This window comes from Pectinophora gossypiella, chromosome 16 (assembly GCF_024362695.1).
Source record: "Pectinophora gossypiella chromosome 16, ilPecGoss1.1, whole genome shotgun sequence".
Taxonomy (NCBI): Eukaryota; Metazoa; Arthropoda; class Insecta; order Lepidoptera; family Gelechiidae; genus Pectinophora; species Pectinophora gossypiella.
In genome coordinates this window covers 476,153-501,364 of record NC_065419.1, presented here as the reverse complement: position 1 = coordinate 501,364, position 25,212 = coordinate 476,153, and the positions used below count along the sequence as shown (strand labels likewise).

Here is a 25,212-nt window from a genome sequence, read left to right as displayed (position 1 = left end):
TTCGAATTACATTAGGGCGCAGCAAGAACTCAAAATCTTAATAAGACATTTCCTTCAAGAAATACACCTACTATCGTTTTTAGTACAATCTAATAGACGTTCTCTTTTTTTTCGTTACGGTGTGACTAACACCCTGTCTTTAAAGCGAACCCCTTCCATTTGAGTGTAAACTGAGAAATCAATTTGCAACTTTTGTTCGATGAAGCGTTGATAAAGCTGGAAACACACTACTTCGGCAATATTTAAAAATTTTAACAAAAAAAAATTGACGCATATTTACTTAAAAAATAATGACTTAATTCCCAGTTAAGGTTGTGAAAGTTACCCACGTTTCGCCGAGGTATATTTTCTGAAAGAATTAGGTATGTTTTTATATTTTATACATAGTTACCAGGAAATACGTTCATCTTTTATTAGATAAATACTGTCTGTAAAGACATATTCCTTTCAGGATTGCATTCTATAATTATGTACCATTTAATAAATTTAATAATGTTATTATAATTTAAAAAGACAAAAATAATTGATTCAAAAATGTTAAATTGACCTTCAACAAGTTTATCCATGGTAATTACCTACTACGTTAAATAAATGATTCTGATTTCTAAAATACAAGTATACAATTACGAAACATCTTAATATATTTTAAGATAAGTTAGAAGATAATTTATTTCACTACAAAAGATACGAAAGACAATATATATAAAAAAATGCTTGCTTATGAGCATCACAAACACATTTATGTCGTAGATCAGACATAAATAAAATAAAAAATAAACTTACTTTTCTTAATGCACCACTATCACAGCGGACAGTATGCATGTGGCCTAACGCGACGAATCAATCACTGTGGCAACAAAACGCCGCGTCACCGCAACTAACTATGGTTTCAAAAATCTTTTCTTTTTCGCAAGTCATACCATTCATATTTTTACGCCCCGTGCATACTCTGGGATGAACCAAAAATAAAAGTTTTTGTACTAGGTACTTATCATCTCGGGTATGCGAATTGAACCTTAAGCCTCTGGGTCTGGTTCAGGGACCAATATAAATATACCACTCGGTAATTATCGCATTTCCAAATGCTAATTTCCATGTTTATGAGTTATTAGATTTATCGTGTATAAAAATTTGAATTAAGAACTGAGAACTTTATTGTCGTTTTATACACGCGGGAATTCAAATTCGGAAATGCATTAATTGTCGAGGGACATTTTATTTATGTATTACTATTATTACCTATTTTTTAGAAGAAATGTAATTTATACATTCTTAAAACATAAACATAAGCTCATAACATAGGGTAGGGTAATCAGAGGTACATCATTCGCATGATGAACTAAGTACTCACATCTCACCGAGCTTTCCGTTAGACCAACGTGATAGGTGGTGAGCCGTATCGCTGTCTATAATGGACAGTCAACTGAGTTAGTGATAAATCAATAACTCATTGGTGTAAGTCCAGTACCGGGGTTCCAACCGGCACTTCCTGATTGAAAAGCAAGTACTTAGTAAGTTATACGGATGTAAATACTAATTTGGAAGTATGTGGCTGCAGGGTTGTCCTCTCTAGAATTACGATTCTGTTCTGCCTACCCCAATACGCATTCAAGATTTTATATCTATATCACAGGGTATTTCGCAGTGTCTACCGACACGGGAGATTGGGCTGTATAACTTGTTTTCTATTCGCAAAACTTTCAGGCCCGCGGCCTTTGTACTAACTGTGATCGATAACGAAACTTTTGCTGTTTTAGATTTGTGCGATATTTTATCTCACTTCCTGTGTTTGAATTTTTTCCATCGCCATAATATATGTTGGAATTTTATACATCTTGCGCAAGGTGCTGCGTCCTTATAATGGAAACCTTCTGATAAGATACTACATCTACATTCCAACGCAAAAAAATATCATTACAATTGAGTAATTTCCTAGTTAAATTATGAAATTCTGACTACTAAATAAAGACAGATCTGAAAATAACAAAAATCGTTTTCTTTTTTCTGTTTAACTTATTTATGAATTTTAATAAAGAATTTAATAACAGACATTTTGTCAAGCTTTTCTCCGACGTCACATGTTGCTTTTTCATACAAATTCCATAGTTATTTCATGTTTTGACGTTTAGTAAAGGAAGTAAACTAGTTGGGAACTACCCTATTTAAAAAAAATATAATTCTTATCGTGTGGATTGTAAGGTGGATTGCCAACCTCATCAACTCTGGTGCTAGGGTTACTAGGGTTATAGGGTTACTATCGAGCCGCCAAAGCCCCTGACATGACTCGTTTAACGACTACATCAGTAAGTAGTAACCGAGGCTAACGGCTTAACGTGCCTTTCGAAGCACAGATCCTCTTACTTTCGGACTGTCAGGTGATCAGCATGTAACGTCCTAACCAAAGTAACATAATTTGAACTGCAACGTTCTTACAACTTCGTACAAATAGCCGCCGCTACAAGTGACATTATTCATTCTGAATTAAATTTTAATACTGTTTAATATGCAAAGTTGAGTGTTTCGTCGTAAGGACGAAAGACTTGGCAAGGCGACATTTGTACGGATTAGGTTCAGACTAATTTATTTGTCTGCGAGAGCTGTTTTAATGTCTGTAGCCTAGATCTAGACGGTTCTAGACTTGAGCTGGTATAATAAAGGCTTAGGTTTTACGCTGTCCACGTTCTATGTGAGAAAGCTTCTTATTTGACAATTGTTCGAAAGGTAATAGCATAGAAAAAGGAATATTACGTATAGAACGGCAACTCTCCGCTCCCCACCAGCGTCTGCGCTTTACCTCACCCCTCGTCCGACATAGTTTAGACTTGAATCGTATGGCGTCAGATGTCACACACACATACGCGCGTGTATAATAACGTTAATGTGTGGTGTCTGTGTAAAACGAGGTTGTTTGTATGAAGTGTCCGGAGTGTGGTAATATTATAGAAACCGGTTATCGGTCTTCCATTCCGTAGTGACGTGACCAATGCACACAACACAAAAATAAAAACAATTGAACTTACACAAGAAACATTATAGTAAGTATCTTCCGAAAACCGGACCTGTCGAATCTTCAGGTTAGTCAAGCGTACCCTTTTGTTCTTCTATCGTTTGGGTGTCCAGGCCGCGGAGTCAAAACCAGCCCAATACAGGTTAGGTCACGTACCTCCTAAACGCATTTCTCGGGTATGTGGGTGTGGAGCGGAAGGGTGGGGGGGAGTTAATGGGGAGTGGTTTAGTACATTTAATAAGTTATACAACCTTACTCTTCATATTCCATCAGTATTTCATTTGACAAATCCAAGCGACTTGGTACAGTAGGTAGGTAATACAAAAATAACTTGGGTATTAAGGTAACAGACTTCTGTTATTGTATACCTTATTAGGTCCATTAATTTGACAGACTGATTAATGATGTACAATATGAATTGGTATTTCATGTTCTCATTTATTTACATTTAATAAGGTCGGATTTCGGTTGACCATGACCTTTAGTGTAATAGAGTACAACCCTCGTGATGATTTCATGTTTTAATAATAATAATAATAAAAACCTTTATTTCTGTCAAACTAAACCACAAAAAGAAAAAAAGAAAGATGTATTACTTCCGGACACCACAGACACAGACAGACAGGTACATTACATTCCACACAGGACAGAAACCACACGGAAATCAATACACAGAAAAAAAAACAAAACAAAATGAAAACCAATATCAAAAAAGAAATAAAAAAAGAAGAAAAACAAACCAAAATTATAATAATAAAACTAAGTATTCTAAATGCAACGCACTGACGGCCCGATCATCTGCGGTGGCGTCCGACAAAACACATTATACATTTACTTACTTAATTTAACAACTTAACTACTTTACATAAGAATAAAAACACAAAATATTAACATGGGTGCCGCAGTCCACCGAAAACAAGCTAGGTTAAAGGCTGCAGTCTCCGCAAAATTGAGTCGTTGCGAGTTTTTAGAGAGCAACTTCAGGTATAGTGACGTCAGCGGGGGTGCTCCCCGAGAGGGGTGAAAATATAAATTTCTAAGAAAATATATGATAAACCTTAAGACGACAAGGGATGCCATTGCCCATAACAATAGGTTAGTTTTCAACTAGTCAAATCAGTTACTTCTGACGGCCTCTGTGGTTCAGTGGTTGAGCGATGGGCTCACGATCCGATCACGGTCCCGGATTCGAATCCCGGTGGGGACATATCACAAAAAGTACTTTGTGAGCACGTTAAGCTGTTGGTCCCGGTTACTTACTGATGTATATTATCATATAATAATTAAAAATAAAACATGAATTTTGCGACGGAAAAGTACACTTGATATTAACTCAGAATCCTGGACTCAACCATCCCCCTCAGTATTCGTTACGACGTCACTTGTGGTTATATTTACACGCTCATGTTAATGTCTATAATAATATAATAAATTTCAGTTTATTGATACGAATTCCTATGTTAGGAATTTTTATTTGACCAAAGATAGATATTACTATCTATCTAACTTTTACAAAAGACAAATAGCGAAGTCGCTATCCTTTTTTTTTACAATAGAATCAGCCAATTCGTTGGCTTTTAACGCGTCTGCTCCTATTGAGCAGCCTATTTTTATTTCTGACATTTGTAATTTAAATTAAATTTAATGACAACAGAGAAAAACTTTGGCTGTAGTAAGTTAAATGAGGACATATTAAATATAAAATTCAATAAGAAAAATACAAATGTAATCAACCTGGTACACCAAAACATACAAGGAATATTGGGCAAGGAACTTGAAATTGAACTTTTTTTAAACAGTAATTGTGTTGATATTATGTGCGTAACTGAACATTGGCTAAAAAAACATGAGTTCGTTTGCTTCAATAATCACCAGGTTGCCAGCTCGTACAGCAGGGAGACGGCTATCCGTGGCGGTTCATTAATATTAGTACGTAATTGTTTGAAATATAAGGAACGAACGGATATTGTAAGTCTCTCAGTTGAGCGAACTGTTGAGCTAGCCTGTATTGAACTCAGCCGGCTTATTGTATTGAGCGTATACAGACCCCCCGCTTCATCTTATGATCTATTTGAGAAAGTTATTGATGAAGCTTTATGCAAATTATGTAATAAAAGCAAACATGTTATCGTCTGCGGTGATTTTAATATTGATATTCTGGAAAATTGCTCATTAAGTACTACATTCAAATCTTTATTTCTGTGTTATAATCTTGTAAATCTTTTTTCAGAACCAACCCGAATCACGTCACAGTCCGCGAAATGTATCGATAATATTTTTAGTAACTTAGAACCTTGTGATAAATTAATAATTAATAAATTAAAGTCAGATCACTGTGGTCAACAAATATCTTTCAACTTATTTGTTGACCGCTCACTGAAAAAGGATGTTACATGCAATCCCATATCAAGTAGTCGTTTAGAACAATTCAAAGATAATATGTCAAACAAATTACCAGAACTTCCTTACTGTGATGACCCAAATTTGTTATATAACTCCCTATTTAATCTAACAAAATCGGAAGTTAGTAAAGTATTTAAGGCAAAAACAATTAAGAAAGCAGACACACCAATTTTTAGTGACTGGGCGACGGTAGGGATTTATAAGAGTAGAAACAGGTTGTATGAACTTTATGAAGAAAGAACATACAATCATAGTGTAGCTTTTCACGACTATGTAAAACGGTATTCAAAAGTTTTCAAACGTGTTTGCGTTACCGCGAAGGCAATGTTTGTTAGCAGTAAAATTAAAGGTAGCTCAGATATTATTAAAATGACTTGGAAAGTTATAAATAGCGAAAATGGGAAAGTCAAAGCACGCGATCTCGAGTATCAATTACAAGTTGACGGTAAACTACTCACAAATTATAAGGAAGTTGCTGAAGCTTTTGAAAAATTCTTTACTGACATTCCATTTTCGACTACCAAGGACTTGAAGTCATCTCCTGCACTCGCTCAATCACTTGTAAAGGAGCACATAGATACGTCCAAAGTAGATAAACTAACATTTACACACGTGAGTCCTAGGGACGTCTTAAGAGCTTTTAAATCTTTAGAAATGAAAAAGACTGCAGATCTTCATGGTCTCTCTGTTAAAGTCATTAACTCCGTGATTGATTGCATAGCTCCCTATCTATCATGTATATTTAATAAATGTGTAGACAATGGTGTGTTTCCAGATTTAATGAAGCACAGTAAAGTCATTCCATTGTTTAAAGCTGGTAGTACTTCGGACCCTACTAATTTTAGACCAATATCTATACTACCCACGCTTAGTAAAATATTTGAAAAAATGTTATTACTGCAATTACTTCAACATTTCAATTTAAACAATTTAATGTCTAATAAACAATTTGGTTTCTCAAAGGGTCGCTCTACAACCGATGCTGGTGTTGAGTTAATAAATCATGTTTTTCAGGCTTGGGAGGAGTCCAAAGATGCTATTGGTGTCTTTTGTGACCTTTCCAAAGCCTTCGATTGCGTTTGCCATGATATATTGATCGCGAAACTTCGTCACTATGGAATAACAGATAATGCCATCGCTCTTTTGGAGTCGTACCTTAGTGGCCGCGTTCAGAGGGTTGATGTGCATGGCTCCAGATCGTGTGGATCTAACGTCACTATAGGCGTCCCGCAGGGCTCAATTCTAGGTCCATTTCTATTCCTAGTTTACATAAACGACCTACCTAGTCTTGTAAAACATGAGGTGGTGCTGTTTGCAGATGATACCTCCTTACTTTTTAAAGTAAAGAGACGACAAGACTCCTTTGACGATGTAAACAACGCCATTTCAGAGGTAGTGGATTGGTTTACTGTAAACAACCTGCTACTTAATGAAAATAAAACAAAATATGTTTATTTTACGTTATCAAATGTTAGTAGGCCGCTCGATTCTATTATTGTAAAAAATAAGGAATTGGACCTCACGGATACTGCTGTATTTTTGGGAATTACTTTGGACGCTAAGTTGCAATGGAGTCCTCATATTGATAAGTTGTCCAAAAGGCTCAGCTCAGCAGCATTCGCGGTCAAAAAAATTCGTTTAATAACCGATGTAGAAACCGCGCGATTAGTTTATTTTGCCTACTTCCACAGTCTAATGTCGTACGGCATCTTGCTGTGGGGTCATGCTGCAGATGTGAACAGCATTTTTGTTCTGCAAAAGCGGGCCATTCGGGCGATTTACAAATTGGGACCCAAGATGTCACTTAGAAATAAATTTAAAGAAATTAATATTTTAACTTTGGCATCACAATATATCTTTGAAAACTTAATATATGTAAAAAAACATATAGGATTATTTGCAAAAAATAGCGATCGGCACATTGTTAATACCCGGAATAAAAATAAACTTGCTTTACAAGTCAGTCGATTACATAAGATTACTAAATCTTTTAAGGGGCAATGTATACGTTTTTACAATAAGATTCCCATTGACATTCAGAATTTGCCTTTCAACTGCTTTAAGACAGTAGTTAAACAAAAACTTTACAAAAAAGGTTATTATAAAGTTAGTGATTATTTAGAAGATATGAATGCATGGGATTAACTGTCTGAGAACTGATATTAGGCAGCTAAATTACTCAATTGTATATCAATATTTTATGTTTATTTTTATTTTTTTTAAAGAACGTCTAGGGCCCTGTGCCGAGGTTTTTCTTGCAGCTTCTTTTCCCCGGCTATACAGGTTGTGAGAAGCTGCAGTAGTTTTAGGCGGATGAGACGTTCGTTATGTAAAAATTGACGATTCAAAGTGTAACTATGTTACCTACTGAATAAAGATATTTTTGAATTTGAATTTGAATTTGTCAATCAGATCCAAGGTGTTTTAGAGAAAGGCCATGTCAAGAGTAGTATAGTCACGAGTACTAATATGTATGCACTTTGCAACCATATCACATTAACTTTTGTGACAAAGTAAACTATAAGCCTCATTAAATGTCAAATATGATAGTGCGACAGGGTTCTAAAGTGGGTACATGATATTGCTCATGACTGTACTCTAATGGCGAGCATGTATGAAGACTGGTGATGACAGTGGAAGACGTGAAAGTGACGTGGCAGTAGTAAGTGTAATTCCGAGGTCTCTGCCTACCCCAATGGGAAATTAGCGTGATCTTATGAGATGTATGTTAATTAATCTCAACTCAAATCGCTTTAAAAACTTCAAGCCAAGTTCTATCATAACCGTTGTTTATTTATAAGTATAACTAATATAAGTCTGTAACGTATTATTTGTTTGTTCCAGTGGAAGTCTCGGTGGGGGGTCGTCACCAAGTTGTCGCCGGCTGCAGGTGAGTGGCTTCTTATTATGATCAGCTGTTTATTTACTGGATTTATGGGTCATTAGCGCCTTGTTTCATTCTTCGTGTAATAGGTGTTTAATTATTTAAGCACATAGCCTGCATTAGTGGGTTCTTCGTGATTGTCAAATGGTTTTTACTGGGTAGAATTACATAACCATCTATCTGAGGGTTGTATATATGCAATCATCCTGATCTTGCGCTTTATACTATACGCTGCATCATAATAACGATCTAGTAATGACGTGAATGAAAGCATCAGATTACCGTTGCATTTTCCCACGTTCATTCTAGATATTCAATTCGAATCGATTGGCCTAATCTCGACTGATACATCACTACGTTAATGAGCGTCACAACACTTTGACATATCTTACACGTACCGGTCATTGAAGCTAATGTTAAACTATATTTTTTTTTTTGTTTTGTTTTTCCCCGAAGGGTAAGGCAAAGGGAACTATGCCCATACAGCCATGTCTTACGTATTTTTTTTTCTTGATGATTAATGAAATGATGAAAGGTGATGATGATGAAACCTAAGCCCCACCCTCAGAGTAGACTCCTACTCCGAACCCCAAACGAATTAACTCAAAAGTCCGCATAAACTTTTGAGTTATGAAGCGGCTTCCCGGCACGAAGCGAAAATAGGCAGATACACTTTGTTTATTGAATACTCCAATATAATAACACTCGCGAATGTCTTCCGACTAACTTAATGCGATCATTAACCACAAAACACCACTTCGTATTAATTATTTAGATTACTCAATGAAGAAAGCAACTGTCCCGTTCCCGTTTCCCGCCGAAAAGCCTAAACTATATTTATTTATATTGAAATATAATCACTGGCTGCGCCAATGTTTATACTTAATTTTTAAACTATTATTGATACATGTATTCCAATACACAACTCAACCACCCACAATCCCTTCCTATTCCGCACCTTTTAATTCAATTCAATTCAATTCTTGATGAATGGCAGCACCTTTAAAAAAAAAAAGAATAAACGAAATGTCACCTGTCAAATCAGTGTTGTCAACTAGTTGTCAACTGTGTACAAGAGGGTCATCGCGCGCGCATTAGTTTTGACTTCTCAAATGTAAACCAATTGAATTATAAAATACATAACGCAAAACGCAAATATATACCGCAAAAGTGTTGTGCAAAGTGAGTGCAGTGTTATTTTAGCAATTCGCTCTTGTTGGACAAATTTCCAAGGAGAAACAACCAGCGACCTAAAACTTAAAAATCTAAGGTAACGTCCGCCTCCAATCACTTATTATACTGAACTAGATAGGTAGGTACAATGTACCGAATAAATCTTGAATTTTTAACAGACTTTAATATTAATACATTAACAATTCCTCAGCGTTAAAAACACATAATCGAACTCCATTACGGAATTTCCTTTACAACTTTTCACCCTTACATTCTCATTTTTAAAACCTTGTTAACTTGAGGCTTTGTATTAAAATTATCAGGCAATCACATGTAGATGGTATCGCCTGCCAAGTTAAATAATGTTCACGTTACACGGACAAAACAATTTTGTTGAGGGTAGTTGTAAATGTAAAGCGTTTTGTGTCAAAGATTTTATGAAAAGGAGGAATATTTCATTCTTTATTATTGTTATTTCGGTTTTCTAACGAACTCCGTGGTCCAGTAGTTGAGCGTTGGGCTCACGATCCGGAGGTCCTGGTTTCGATTCCCGGTGGGGACATATTACAAAAATTACTTTGTGGTCCCTAGTTTGGTTAAGACATTACATGCTGATCGTCCGAAAGTATTGGTTGTATTCTTTTGTGTTATTCGTTTTCAAATAATTGTTTTGAGAAGAAATGCAAAGAAATATTTTTTATATAGGAAAAACGTCTTTAAAATGCAAATTTCTACTACCTTCTTCAGGAAATTATTATTACATAATAATATTATTTGAAGCCAGCCTATAGTAGTATTTAAATAAATATAAGAATAACTTTAATAAGTATAAATATTTTAATTAAATTTAAATGTGACTTTTAATTACAATAATCTATTTTTGAACCACCAATAAAATGCACGAATCACTATGATCCCAAACACAAAACCTCAATTCCGTGCAAACCGTGTGTCCAGCACGTCGTGTTCCTCGTTTAAGCATTAAGTTCGTGCTAAGTAGTCTGCCGATTGAGGGTAGATAGGGAAGGCGCAGCGGGGGTTTGGTGCAAGTCAATGGAAAGTCACTTTAACTTATAATTAATAACATAACATAGCATCACGCCTGTATGCCCGAAGGTGTAGGCAGAGATGTATAGTAAGTAATAGCCCGCTAGCCAGCCATGTTTAAGTCCCATATAATTAATATGATTCTTAATACTGCCGTCCTGGGGTTGACATCTGGGTCAAAAATAAATTATAAAATGCTATTCTACAAATCCCCACGATCTACACGAGCTCATTCCACCATCCCCCTTTTATCTTCGGACTTCCAGACGTACGGCCGGGTTCCATCCCTATTTGGTGGATATCCCAACTATTCACACAAAGCGCTTCGCATCGTCCTTCATTATGCGCACTGCTAGGGAGTGGAATTCTTTGCCGTCTTCTGTATTTTCGAATGCATATAACCCGGGTGCTTTCAAGGCCAGAGTGGACAGGCACCTTCTGGGCGAGCTCGCTCCATCTTAGGCCTAGTCAATGCCTTCGGGCAAGTCTGGGGCCAAGAGCAAACCCATCAAAGGTAAAAAAAATAGAAACTAGTAAAATAATCATAATAATAAGTAGTACCATTGCGTTTGACCACGTGTTTTAATGACGTCATCATTTTTTTTTTGTATTCTCCCTAACTACGAGGATAGATATACAAAAAATTGTTTTTTTTTTCTGTAGCCTAATTAATGTCCCACTGTTGGGCAAAGGCCTCCCCCTTCTCTTTCCAACCCTTCCTGTCTTGGGCATCGTTCTGCCAGGTGTGCCGCAAGGCGTCCAACTCGTCCCTCCACGTCGACGACCCTGTGGGGACCAGTCAGATGTAATTTTGGCCACTTTTTTTTAATTTATTTTACATTAAATAATTCAAACAATACGTTCCGCCTCTCCCTTATAAATTCCCTTCAGTTAGCGTGCCGAGCCTGTAATGGTTCAATAGCGAGTTATCGTGAAATATTCCTCAGTTCACGAATTCTTGTAAAAGGTGCTACATTCCTAGTAATTGTACAATTCCGTCATGTTTACACATACTAAGTGTTTGTTTGTTCCCATTCCCAGTGTTAAAGGGAAGTTTTGTTTTCTCAATAGGCTACTTTCCAACTAGTACATGAAAATTACTATGGAATTTGTATGACAAAGCACAATGTAACGTCATGGAAAAAGGTTGATAATAAATTATGTGATACATTGAAATAAATTACGATTTGTCAAATAATCAGAACTATACGTAACTTAATAGATAAAGGACTTAACCAATTAACAAAATGCATGCAGTTGATACTGTGACAGAACCAAACTTCAGAAGAGGTAGCGCTTATGCAACTGCATACGTTTGTGGCGCGAATATGGTTGCTCCACTATGATATCCTAGTGAGAACACTCCCTTAATCAGTATTTCAAATTATACACTAACAATGGTCCCAATATATATATGTATATATGTATATATATATATATATATATATATATATATATATATATATATATATATATATATATATATATATATATAATAGGAATTATATATATATATATATATATATATATAATTCCTATTATAAGTAATTTGGTAATATTTAATCTATGTACGAATATTAACGCATATTTATGAAACGCGACATTTGTGGCTCACCCAACAGGGTCCACATAATACCAGCGTCGTGGTTCACGCCGCGACTTGTGCTGAGTGAGGCCCTTTTATCTCAGGACCACCACCTTATGAGCATTGTAACTAACATCCTCCTATGGTTTTTGTAATTGTTTTGTGATTTATTTTTATTTTTTAAGTGATGTTATTGTCTTGTCTTTGTATGTGGCGTCCTTTTATAATAAACAATTTCTATTCTATTTCTATTATATTTCTAATTCCTGCAGACACCTCTTAATTCTATTTTAAGTTATACCCGTCAAATGGATGATTGTCAACAAGTTAATTTTAAAACGAATGAATAACCCGGGCGAATAAAATAGGCATCTCGCTGGTATGCAATCCGTTTGACGTGCTGTATACTTAACCCTGTCGGGTTATTGGCCGACGAAAAATTTTTAGACGATTGTTTTAGATTTCTGCTTAAAATTGACGTGTGTTGCATAAAATTTACCTGTGCCTTTCTTTTTCAGCGGATAAGAAAATGACAGGTATAACTTAAAATAAAATTAGATGGCGTCTGCACGAATTAGCACCAGTATTAAATGAAAAGTTAAAAGGGAAAAATTAAGAGATAATTACAACTGCAAACAGAAAAATCTAATTTTGTATGAACGTTGACTTCAAAATATTCCTTGGGAGCAAAGTTTAATAAATTGAGTTTGGAAATTATTCGCGAAAAGACTAATTTATCGCAGCGATGTAAACTTAGTTGCTTTAAAAAGTTGGCGAAAGAGATCCCGGCTATCGCGTTACGACATAGTTGGACATGATTTAAAGTTGCTAGATGCGCCAATTAACCAAACTTTTATTTCTATTTTACTATGTTATTTTATCCGGAACCTGACAGAGGGCAACAGTAACTGTCAGTACTATTCAGAGGCGGAGGACAGGAGTCCTAGTATGGCTTTGTAATAGACTACTCTGGAGTATGAGTTTGCTCCAAACTTGCCCGAAGGCATAACATAGCCGACATAGAGGCCTAAGATGGAGCGAGCTCGCCCAAAAGGTACCTGTTCACTCTGGCCTTAAAAGCACCCGGGTTATATGCATTCGAAAATACAGAAGACGGCAAAGAATTCCACTCCCTAGCAGTGCGCATAATGAAGGACGATGTTCGCGCTTTGTGCGAATAGTTGGGATATCCACCAAATAGGGATGGAACACGGCCGTACGTCTGGAAGTCCGAAGATAAAAGGGGGATAGTGGAATGAGCTCGTGTAGGTCGCGGGCACACCCCGCGAAGTGCAGTCTGTAGAATACCGACATACTGGCTAAAATACTTATGTCACTTCCAGCCAGAATGTACAGTAATGATAACGCGAGGGGTCTCATCGGCGCGGGCCGGTAATAAATAACGCGAACAAATTAAAAAGTCTGAACCGACGGTGTTATTGCACTGCATGAGGCCCCCTCTGAGCGGATTCGTGGTTGATGTGAGCGGAATCAAATTTAGGTATTACTGCTTGATGTGCTATTATAATTGTAGAAACAATCAGGTGATCAGCCTGTAATATCTTAACCAAACGGGGGATCACATAGTGATTTTTGTAATAATATATGTCCCCACCGGTTTTCGAAATCGGGACCACCAGATCGCGAGCCCAATGGTCAACTGGACCATAGAGACCGTTTCATCATGTTAAATTTGATTCGAGTATATTTTGACTGACGTGATTCTCCGAAAACTGATACCGACCAAATTTTATTTACTTTATTTGTGGGTTTATTTTTTCAATTGGCTCGTGTTCTAAATTCAAGATAAATTATGAAATTCTGATTTCTAAATAAAGTCAGATGTAAATCTAACGAAAATCATTTTATTTTTTCTATTTAAATTTATTATTCATTTTCATCAAGAAACATTTTCTATGACGTCACAGTGTGCTTTTGCATACAGATTCCATAGTAATTTCTTGTTTTGACGTTTAGTAAAAAGTAACTAATTTCCCATATTTCCAGTAGTCTTACCGAGTAGTCTTACTTGATTAGTTGGAAACTATTCTATTGAAAACAGATAAAATAATTTTATACATTTTAGGTTGCACATGTGAACCACTTATCTCAAGTACATTAGACTTATAAAGCGACTCTCCCTACATCTCATTGCAGTAACTACCCACGGTTTATGCGCCCGCGCCCCTCTCAGACGGACGCTAAACAGATTTCTCGCTCGTAAAATCTGTAATTTGAATTCCTTAAGACAGCGCCCCCTGCCGGTCATATGCTTGCAGTTTGGGGGGCGACAGTGAGCTACATACGGTCGACAGATGTTGGGTTATTTATTTTTAATTTACTTTTTCTTTTTGCTTTGTTATGATTTTATTTATTTTTTTATTTTTATTTTTATTTATTTAAGGAAAACATACAGCTTTTATAACACATTATAAATATAACACATATAAGTAGTACAATAGCCAATCAAGTTTTCACCAAAGAATAATACCTGCTATTGGGTATTCAAAGAAAAGCAACTCATACAATTAGAGGAAAAAAAAACCGAAAATTTATGACAAGCGTATAGTGCTCCAACGTAAAGATTTTACAATTTCTACTTTTTTCTACCTATTAAGTTTTTTTTTTTTCTTTTGATAGAGGAAGCAAATTTCTGAAAGTTAAGGTGGAAAATGTCTACATCGTTAAATTTAGAATTAAAAACATGGCAAGAACGTCTAATAAAGCGGTTACTAGTGAAATTAGTACGGAAACGTGGCAAGACGAATGTTGGTCTAATTGACAAACGGAGGTTGGCTCTTGGACAGCTAAGTGAGATTTTGCTTAAAAGGTATGGAGATTCTACTCGATTATGTAAAATTTTATACAAAAATATCACATCTCTCTGATCCCGGCGTTCTTCCAGGCTCTGCAAGTCAGGAGTTGTAAACTTGAATCTATACTTTAAGCGCTTGATAAATTTATTTTGTATTCGCTCAATCGCAGTTTTATCAACAGCATAGTGAGGGTTCCATACCGTGGAGGCATATTCCAGATGTGACCTCACAAAAGAATTGTAAAGGACGAGTAAAGTGCTTATTTGCTTAAAATCAACACTTTGTCTGAATACAAAACCCAACATCTTATATGCTTTAGCTACAATTCTGTTGATATGAGATTTAAACGATAGTTGGTCATCTAAATATACACCCAGATCTCGGACCTCAGACACTCTAACTAGTTGTTTGTTATAGAGAGAATAGTTAAATAAAGTTTGTTTCTTTTTCCTGCTAAAAGAAATAGTACAGCATTTATCCAAATTAAGAAATAATTTATTCTGCGAACAATAATCACCAAAACGATTTAAATCGTGCTGTAAGTTAACAGAGTCTTGATCTGATTTAATAATATTAAAACATTTGGTATCATCCGCAAATAGTAACGCCCTAGAAAATTGGAAACATTGTAAGATATCATTGATAAAAATGTTAAAAAGCAATGGTCCGAGATGCGAGCCCTGGGGTACCCCTGACGTCACCGGAACGAATGTGGAGGTAAATCCCTTCACTGCAACTGCCTGGGTTCGATTCCTGAGATATGATTCGAGCCACCGGAGCAAATTACCGTGTATACCGACACGTTCAATTTTTTGTATTAGAAGATTATGGGAAATTTTGTCAAAACATTTAGAAAAATCGGTATAAACGGCATCTACCCGGTAACCATTACCCACAGCATCCAGAATCACATCCGAGTACTCACATAGATTAGACTCTGTGGATCGGCCTGTAACAAATCCATGCTGCTGGGGGACGAGAAGAGGTCTAACAGCGGGAAATAACTTGTCGTAAACAATTTTCTCAAACAGTTTGGGAATTACTGATAATTTTGATATACCCCGATAATTGCGAATATTGTGCTTGTTACCACTTTTAAAAATTGGTAAGACGAGAGAACGCTTCCAGAAGGATGGCACGATACCGTTAGAAAGAGATAATTTAAAAAGAATACTAATGGGAAGTGAAAGTTCTTTGCTACAACGCTTTAAAAATACGGGAGGTATTCCGTCCGGACCACAACCCTTGGACTCGTCGAGGTGGCGCAGGTATCTTTCAACAATGTCAGGTGAAATCTCAATAGACGATAATAAGGTTCCATTATTATTTGTAACTTCGTTAGTGTGGGTTAGTGTCCCATCAGAATCTCTTTCAAAAACAGATTGAAAAAATATATTAAACGCATTGACAATAGCCTGACCATCAGCTACCTTATCGTCGTCCAAAAACATCATATCCGGGATACTAGGAGACGTTTTTTTTGATTTAATAAAGGCCCAAAACTGTTTAGGGTCACGGCAAATATTGTTTTCGGCACTCTTTACGAAGGAGTCGTAGCATCTTGCCATTAATTCTTTTGTTTGTTTTCGCAATTCGGAATAATTAAGATAATCGCTTAATCTACTATAGCATTTCCATTTCTTATGAGCCTTAAGTTTTTTTTTGATTAATTTAATTAATGAGCGCGAGTACCAAACAGGATATTTGCCTTCTATAGATATAATTTTTAAGGGTACCAAATCTAATATTATGTTATTTATAATGTGATAGAATTTGCCGAGAGCCAAGTCCATAATAATAACTTCCGAAAGAAATGACCAATCAACCTTAGATAATGCACTCCTTATTAAGTCATAGTCAGCTGAGAAATACCTATGCACCGTGCGCGGTGGCGATCGCAACTCGGCGGGACGGCGGGGGGCGACGCGCTCCACGCGCAGCGCGGGGTGGTGGGCGTCCTCTGGGACCGCCAGCGGCGCCACGCGACTCACCACACAAGGAGTGTTGTGGAAAACCAGGTCGAGCCACCTGTTATGAGTATCGTTCGCAACACCGTTGCATTGATAAAGATTGGTAAACAACATGAAATTATATACTTGAGCGATAAGAGTTTCTAATGAAGGATTCGTTAATATGTAAGAATTAGGCATATCAGAATCGGCCGCCCAAACGGCTTTAGTCACATTAAAGTCTCCCAGCAGCAGGAATTCACTATTCGGCAGGTCAATAATTAAATCAGAGATGTAGTCAAAATACAATAATTCAGCCGATTCTTGGTCCTTATTTTGCTGGAAATAAGAACAATATATATAGATATAATCGGAGGAGTGCTGGTTATCGAGGCGTATACCTACACATACAATGTCGGGCGCGCCCGGTAACAGCGGCAGCGGTCGCGGCGGCTTGATGTCCACCGCTAGTCCGCCGCGCACTGCTATCAATGCCCCTCCTCCGAACATCACACCTAGGCTCTCGTAATCGCGGTCGGTCCGGTAAACATTATACCTACTATCGAAAAGTTCAGAGTCGTAAATACCTGTTAAAAGCCAGGACTCAGTTATACAGATAACATCATAATCATGTTGTAATACATTATGAAGGAATGATTTTGTTTTGGTTCTAAGACCTCTCGCATTTTGGTAAAATATATTTAAGAACATTGATATATAAACAGTGAGCAACTCTTATTATAGATTTCACACAAACTAAAAGAGAACGAGAGGTTCATTAGATTATTTATAATTTTATAAAAGACTCCCAGAACCTTAATTGGCCTATGATACGAGTATTTAGTACCATATTTGTAGCTAATTATAAATTGATATTTGTTAGTCTGATAATTAAACGTTAAAATTTTGTAAATTACGATTAAGACTTTGTAAAATATGCATAAAACCAAACGTAGGTAGCAAAAACATATTAATGATACTCGAAACAAGCAACAAACGGCAAAAAATTCTGAACTTACCGCGCGATTTAATAATCTATGCACAACAACAAACATAACTGCGAAAAGGTAATAATCCATTACGTGCGACATACGGAGAACGCATAAGATTATAGCCTCAGAGAGCGACACGAAATTGCACCAATCTGATATTAACACTAAAGTCTCTCCACCCCACCACAACACATACTCAGTAGCATTGCCAGAGCGTTCCAACCTCCGGGCCGCTGTATCAAATTTTACGTAAAAATAGGAAATTAAAAGAAATATTATATTAAATTTGCTTCCGCCATCCATAAAATAGCCTATAAAATGACACAAATTATAAAAAATGCTTAGGTGGTAACGAAGAGAGAAAACACTTATACTATCTTTTTTAAAGCGTTTTCCGAAGTTACGAAAATTACTGGGGCATCCTTGCTGCGACGAACCATCACCGTGCAGTTCTTCACCCAGCAGTACTCGTATCCTTTTTGTTTAGCTCTGGTATGGGCTTGTTTGAGGAGAGACTTATTTCGCGCTGACAGGTGATCGTTTACGTAGATCCGCTGATCCACGCCCACAAAGCCTATATCGCTCGCCTTTAACTGAAGCTTGCGGAATGAAGCCAAGAAATCATCTTTCTTGTGGCGTGAGGAGAATTTTAAGATGATGGGTTTAGCCATCTTCTTATTGGTGTCGTGCTTCACAGCGACGCGGGTAGCGAAGTCAACATCGGTGTCAGTGTTGATTTTGAACTTGCCAACATCAGCCAATCTCTTGACGACATTTAATAAATTCTCCCCATCATGTTGGGGCACACCATTAATTTGTACATTCGACCGTCGCACCCACTGCTCGTTCTTATGCTTCTCCTCTATCAGCTCCATGACAGTATCCTTCAATTCCTTCAGTTCAGCCTTGGATTGTTCAAGGGTTGATACCCTGGTTTCAATTGCCACAACCCGCTCTGTAATTACATCCATCCTTGAGTTGATGTTGGATTTCAAATCTGCAATATCCGAGGAGACTTGTTTAAGGTCGTTCTGGATAAGCTGAAGGGCGGAGAACTGTGATTGGATCGATTCCATTTTAGAAGAAATATCCCTGAGCACATTCCTTATGTCAGGTGAATCTTCAATCGAAGTCTTAGGTTTCGACGAGTCCACAATCGAGGCTGTGTGTTTCACCATCCTAGGTGTTGAAGTATGTTCCAGTGGCAGTCCAGACGAAAAACCGACGACTGTTGTACTTGCTGCGGACTCGTTGATTCCAGAGACGGACGACGCCACATCCCGACAATTAATACAAATCCATGAATTGCGACCACTGCCCAGTCTATTGAAGCCGCGTTCGGATATGCCCGCACAATTAAAGTGGAATTTTAGTTTACAAAGTGAACACTCCGGACCCGTACAGACGGACTCACTACACTTCGCACACCCACTTGTCATCATCTTGCTCCGGCCCCAAAGTTGGACAACCCTGACTAGTTAACGGAGTGAATACGTGTATACCCAATGAGCTCGGAACCGGAATTTCTATGATAATATGCGTTAAAATGTGCTAGAAACCCTCAGTTTGTCTCGGCCGGCGGGGACGTTTTGAACTAGCCTTGGTGTAAGAAGCATTAATGCTCAATCCTATGACAAGCCGCCATTGCTAGCCCATTGATGACGTAAGTGTAACCATTCAATTGGTATCTCCAACAGTCCAAGAACGTAAATTTTATTATTGAAAATTAAGTGAATTACTGACTAATGTATTTAATTACTAGTACTTGTCACATATATGAAAATCATTAAAACTGTAAATCTTTTACTAAAAGTACAAAATTTCCTTGCAAAGTGATAGTGAATATGATAGATTGGTTTTTAATATTGACAGCTATTGAAAATATACAATAGGTTTAATACGATCTACTCTGAACCGGCGTGCGTGTATGAAGCGATTGACGAATGTGGAGGAAGCAAGACAAGTGTGTCAAGATCGAAGCAAATGCAATTCTATATTCTCTGCTTACCCCGGTGGGAAATAGGCGTGAGTTTATGAATGTATGTATTAAAAATATTATATGTTTATACATATAGATATGTCACGTATTTTACAACAACTATTGATTTGTTTTTTATGTTTTAGCTATGTTTTCTTGCCCAAATGGGAACATAGTGTATTCTATAATTATGAAATATGGAACCTTACGTATATCTAGTAATATTATTATTGTTCCTCATTTACTCTACTCTAGCCATAGAGGCGGCCAATCAGCTCGTGACAACAAACACTTCACAACCCTGATACCGACCCCGCCGGCGTGGTTGACAGTTTCCCTCGTTCAGCGGCAAATCTAAAATAGCTTACCTCAAAAAATAAAACTGTTTTTTTTGGAAAAACTTTGCAACTTGGCTAACCCGGGCTGAGATTGGTGTATATGTATGGAACTGTCTTTTATTCTTTTCATATCTTCCGTCAATGTGTAGTTTAACCTGTGGGTGGTCGCAGGGGTGATAGTAAGACGATGGGGAGTTTTATATATGACGTCATCAAACTCGTCCGAGCGGGTAATGTCCGGATCACAGCGTGGAATCAAATCTCGCTCTGATTCTAACAGGAGAGACTAACTGACAGTTCCAACTACTGGGACTGGAAACTAGAAATAAAATCTCTTTCATAAAATAAGCAAAAACTATGTGGTGTACATTGTTTTAAGTTTACGCGGTTACGCGGTGACGCGACGGTCATATTCCTGATTTAAAAGCGGTAATAACCCCTTATTATGTGTTTTAACCATGTGGTGATTTTTTTTTTATTTAAACCGCAATGAGGAATTTTCTTTTTATTTATTTTTTAATTTTTATCCTAGCTGCTGGATAGATGGCGCTGAACTTTGTAGGTTATGAAAGGAACGGAACGTTATATTATATGTCATTTTATTTTTCACAATAATTATAATTGTTTTGAAAATAAAATTAATTAACAAGTAACGAAGAAAGAAAACGGAATCTTATCAGAAGGTCCCGAGAGAATGAGAATAAGAAAATAAATCTTTGTCTCGTTTATTTTAGTTCTTAAATTAAATTAAAGTTTTTTTCGATCCTTGGGCAAAATGGCCCAGTAACGTAGTTGGTTAAGCGCCATCTAACGAGTTCTTGAGAACTATTTTTTTTAAATTCTAATAGAGAATATCTCCTTTTACCCTAAAACGATTTTCGGTCATGATTATCAGTTGAAAGCATTAAAGTCTTTGTGCTTATGTACCTACTTAACAGTTATTTTTTGTCGATTTGTAACTTAGTTCAGATATGGGTGTAAAATGTCCAAAGTCTTTACTTCTAATACAATATTTATGCTCTTATAATATTATTTTATTTATCAATTTAAGTGACCCTCTCAAAAGTCAGTGCAATGACATCTGTCTAGATCATCAACTTCAATGATCCCAATATAATAAAAACAACTATTTTGTGGGTTATGAGGTAGATTACTAACCTCATCAACCCTGGTACCAGGGTTATTATTGAGCCGCCAAAGACCCCTAACATGTCTCATGTAACGACTACATACTTACATCAGTAAATAGTAATCGGGACCATCAGCTTAACGTGCCTTCCGAAGCACGGATCATCTTACTGTTAGACAATCAGGGGATCAACCTGTAATGTTCTAACCAAACTAGGGATCACCGAGATTCGAACCCGGGGCCTCTGGATCGTGAGACCAACGCTCAACCACTGGACCACGTTCGCCTCTACGAACGCAATTGTAATGCTACAAAATCCAAACTGTTTAATCTTGTGATACGCCACGGTGTAACGGCGGTCGGCGGGCGATGTTGATAAAATACCTTGAAGGGTTTTATGACGGTGTAAAAGTCTTTGAAAAAATGTAATATGACTTAGAAGTAATAAAACTGATGTTTTATAGTGGATTAATTTTATGTCTTGGGCCAGTGGAAGCTTCTTTAATAGTAAGTGAATGTTTTCCATTGACGATTTTTAGGTCTTTGTATGACTTTATTTTTTTATTTTGGTGCAGTATTACCGTCTAGCATTATGTTTGAGTAAGAAATTCAATGTAATAGACGGCTTTGTTGCTAAGTAGCGATTTCTTTAAAAAAAAAACCGCTTCGTTTCGAGGAATTTAAAAATCCTAAAATTATTATTTTATGAATTTGCCAATTTTAAGTCAAAGGTAAGTAAAATTGTGCACACGGACAACGTGAGACCTTAGAATATTTGTATTCTAACGTATTTTATCCCAATTGGCCAGCAGATGTCACGGCCACTCCGTCACAAACAATTTATCATTTTACCTGACACTTTATACTTTTCAAATATTCAAAATACTTAACAAAATTGGTGCCGAGACGTCGAGAGCCATGCGCTGCGTTCACTTCGGATGCATTTTTATGCAAAGAGTTCCTGTGAGTTATTGTGTGTAAAACTAGTTCGTATATAGTGCACTCTGTCACACTTATGGCCCAGAACGGTTTTGAAATGGGACAGAGAATGTGCATTGGATAGCGGGACAATCTGTTGGTTGATGGTGCTCTTCAATGGTTTCGTTAGCGGATTAGAAATTTATTTTTGCATACATTGGTGCTGATTCTAGTTGAAATCAATATATTATTTTTTTAGTTATGCCTGTCATTTTTTTATCCTCCTTATTATATAATTCATTACCTACTATTTATTAATAACCTTGACACCAGGGTTGATGGGGTTTGGGTAATATACCTCACAATTCACACAATAGAAGAAGACCTACTATTTATTAATACTTAGATGGAAGAACTTAATTCTTCAATCGCGTTTATTCTACGTGGCTGAGTTACTAAGTAGATGACTGCGTTTCTCTTTAGTACTACTCTAGCATAGATGTAGTGTAACATAAGCTCACGACTACATCCCAATTGGGGTAGCCAGAGGTACATCCATTGCAAGATGAACTACGTACCCACATCTTATTGGGCTTTCTGTTGAACCAACGTGATAAGTGAGCCGTATCGCAGTCTATAATAATAGAGCCAACTGTGTTAGTGAAACTTCATTCAGCGCTTATCGCTATCGACCCACTAGGGTCGATTAATTCTTTCAAATATTTTTCCTCAGACGACGCCCTGAGCCGAGGTTCGCGCCCAACTGGGCACCCTCAGGCCTGTTGTCTTAAACGTTGTACCGGGTGAGAGCCTTCAGCGCTCCCCATTTGTCCGGCCAAGTAGTTAATGCCATGTGCGGCAAATCTACAATAAGTCACGTCAAAAGAAAAAGTTAGTAACTTTAGTGAGTACTGCATAATAAGTTATTGGTGTAAGTCCAGGATTAGAATAGAATATAAATTGTTTATTATAGAAGTTCGCCATACACAATAAAAAGACAATAACATCATTTAAATTGTTCACAAAATAACAAAAATGATGTTCGTCAAAATGTAAAATGATCATAAGGTGATGGTCGACGTCCTGAAATTAAAGGGCCTTACTAGCACAAGTCGCGACGTGAACCACGACGCTGGTGTTATGTGGACCCTTCTGAGTGAGGCACAAACATCGTGTTCCACAACTATGTGTGGTTCACGGAGAATAACACCCTTCTTCTTATCGTGTGGGTTGTGAGGTGGAATACCAGCCTCATCAACCCTGGTGTCAGGGTTACTATTGAGCCGCCAAAGGCCCCTGACATGGCTCATGTAACGACTACTTACATCAGTAAGTAGTAACCAGGACCAACTGCTTAACGTGCCTTCCGAAGAACAGATCATTTTACTTTCGGACAATCAGGTGATCAGCCTGTAATGTCCTAAACAAACTAGGGATCACAGAGTGATTTTTGTGAGATGTCCCCACCGGGATTCGAACCCGGGGCCTCCGGAACGCACAACTCCGGATAACTTCGGAGAACACCCTTAATACAGATATATTTATTTATCCCACAATGAACCGCCATTCTCCGCGCTCTATTAAAATGAAACTAAGCCATAATTCCGCGGACCAGTCAGAAACAGTCTAAAATTTTAATTAGTAGTCTCATTGCAGCGAGCGGGTTTTTACTGTCTCGTCTGTACGGACATATTGCTCCGCCGTTTGGCACTGGGTAGGGGATTAAGAATTAATTTCACATTTGGATCTATGCGGAAATCCTAGCTGGAATTTAGCAGCGGAAGATGCTTGGGTTATGTGGCGTGCAGTAAGTGTTATGGTTGCATAGAAGATAGGATCTTTGATTTCCAAGAAGAGTTTTCTAGACCTACTTTTTTATTAAACGATTTTTATTTTGTATCTAAAATCAACCTTAGGCTCTTTGACAGTTATACTAGGATTTAGTGACACCGTAACAAACATTTTAAGGAATGATTATCAAGTGTAATTTTCTGTCGCAAAGGTATGGAACTTCTTCTTCTATCGTGCGGGTTGTGAGGTGAATTACCAACCTCATCAACCCTGAAACAAAAAAATCAAAGTATGTAACTGAAAAAGCTGCCACAGAAACGCTGTTTGAATCATCTGATAAAGATGTAAAGGCCTGTGATGAACTGAAAATAAAAAGACACAAAAAAATATCACTTGATAACTCAAAATTATCAGCGGAATCATCGCCCTGAGTATTCGGTACGGTATCAGTATAGGAAACAGACTTTCCGAAGTTGACGCGGGTTTCAAGGTTTTCCAACAATTTCAATTTTTACTTCCTGATCAAAATAAAGAGAAGCAATTGAGGTAGCAATGTAAATCTAATCATAATGCGATCCAAATATCAAGCAGCGATTATTTTTATATATGGTTCTGCCATTACATTGTACTTTTGAATAATTATCAACCCGAGTAATCTTCTTCTTATCGTGTCGATGGCAAACTAAATTGTATCGGCCCAAAACTTGGCAACAAGTATGGCGCTATCTGCAGCGCTCATCAGATCCTCCTGCGTACAGGTGTTCGGGCACGCAGGACACGATGTAAGATGTTCCATCGTTTGGGGAACAGTGCCGCACTTGCACTTTAAGTCCGAGCCATCCGAGAAACCCCACCTGAACAAATTGTCCTTACTTCGGCCCACCTGAGTCCGAAGTCTATTTAGAGACTTCCAGGTAAGCCAAGGCAAATCAAGACCTGGCGGAGGTCTCTCGGACAGCGAAACAAAAGGTTTTGGGAGGTGTACCCGTTCCTGCCAGATCCTGCATCTTTCTTTAGAGCGGTCCCTGTCACGTAGAGGCGACACACACTTGGCGAAGCTTTTGCGGCTTTTCAGCCTTTGCGGCACAGGATGATAGCCGTGGAGTGGATGCCGTTTGTCGTTCATCATTTTGACCTTCTCTACCGAGTTTGCTACGGTACCCCGGTAACCCGAGTAATGAGAAATTAGGTAATTATCACGT

General features: G+C 37.4%; 1 protein-coding gene across 1 annotated transcript in view; it reads left to right on the top strand.

Annotated features, from left to right (window-relative positions):
• The window catches only part of LOC126373950 (uncharacterized), a 549,982-nt gene that overhangs the window by 199,402 nt on the left and 325,368 nt on the right, over positions 1-25,212 (top strand). Inside the window, exon 3 of the mRNA XM_050020336.1 lies at positions 8,255-8,300. Within this exon, the coding sequence (XP_049876293.1) occupies positions 8,255-8,300 (46 nt within the window). The remainder of the gene's footprint in view (positions 1-8,254; positions 8,301-25,212) is intronic.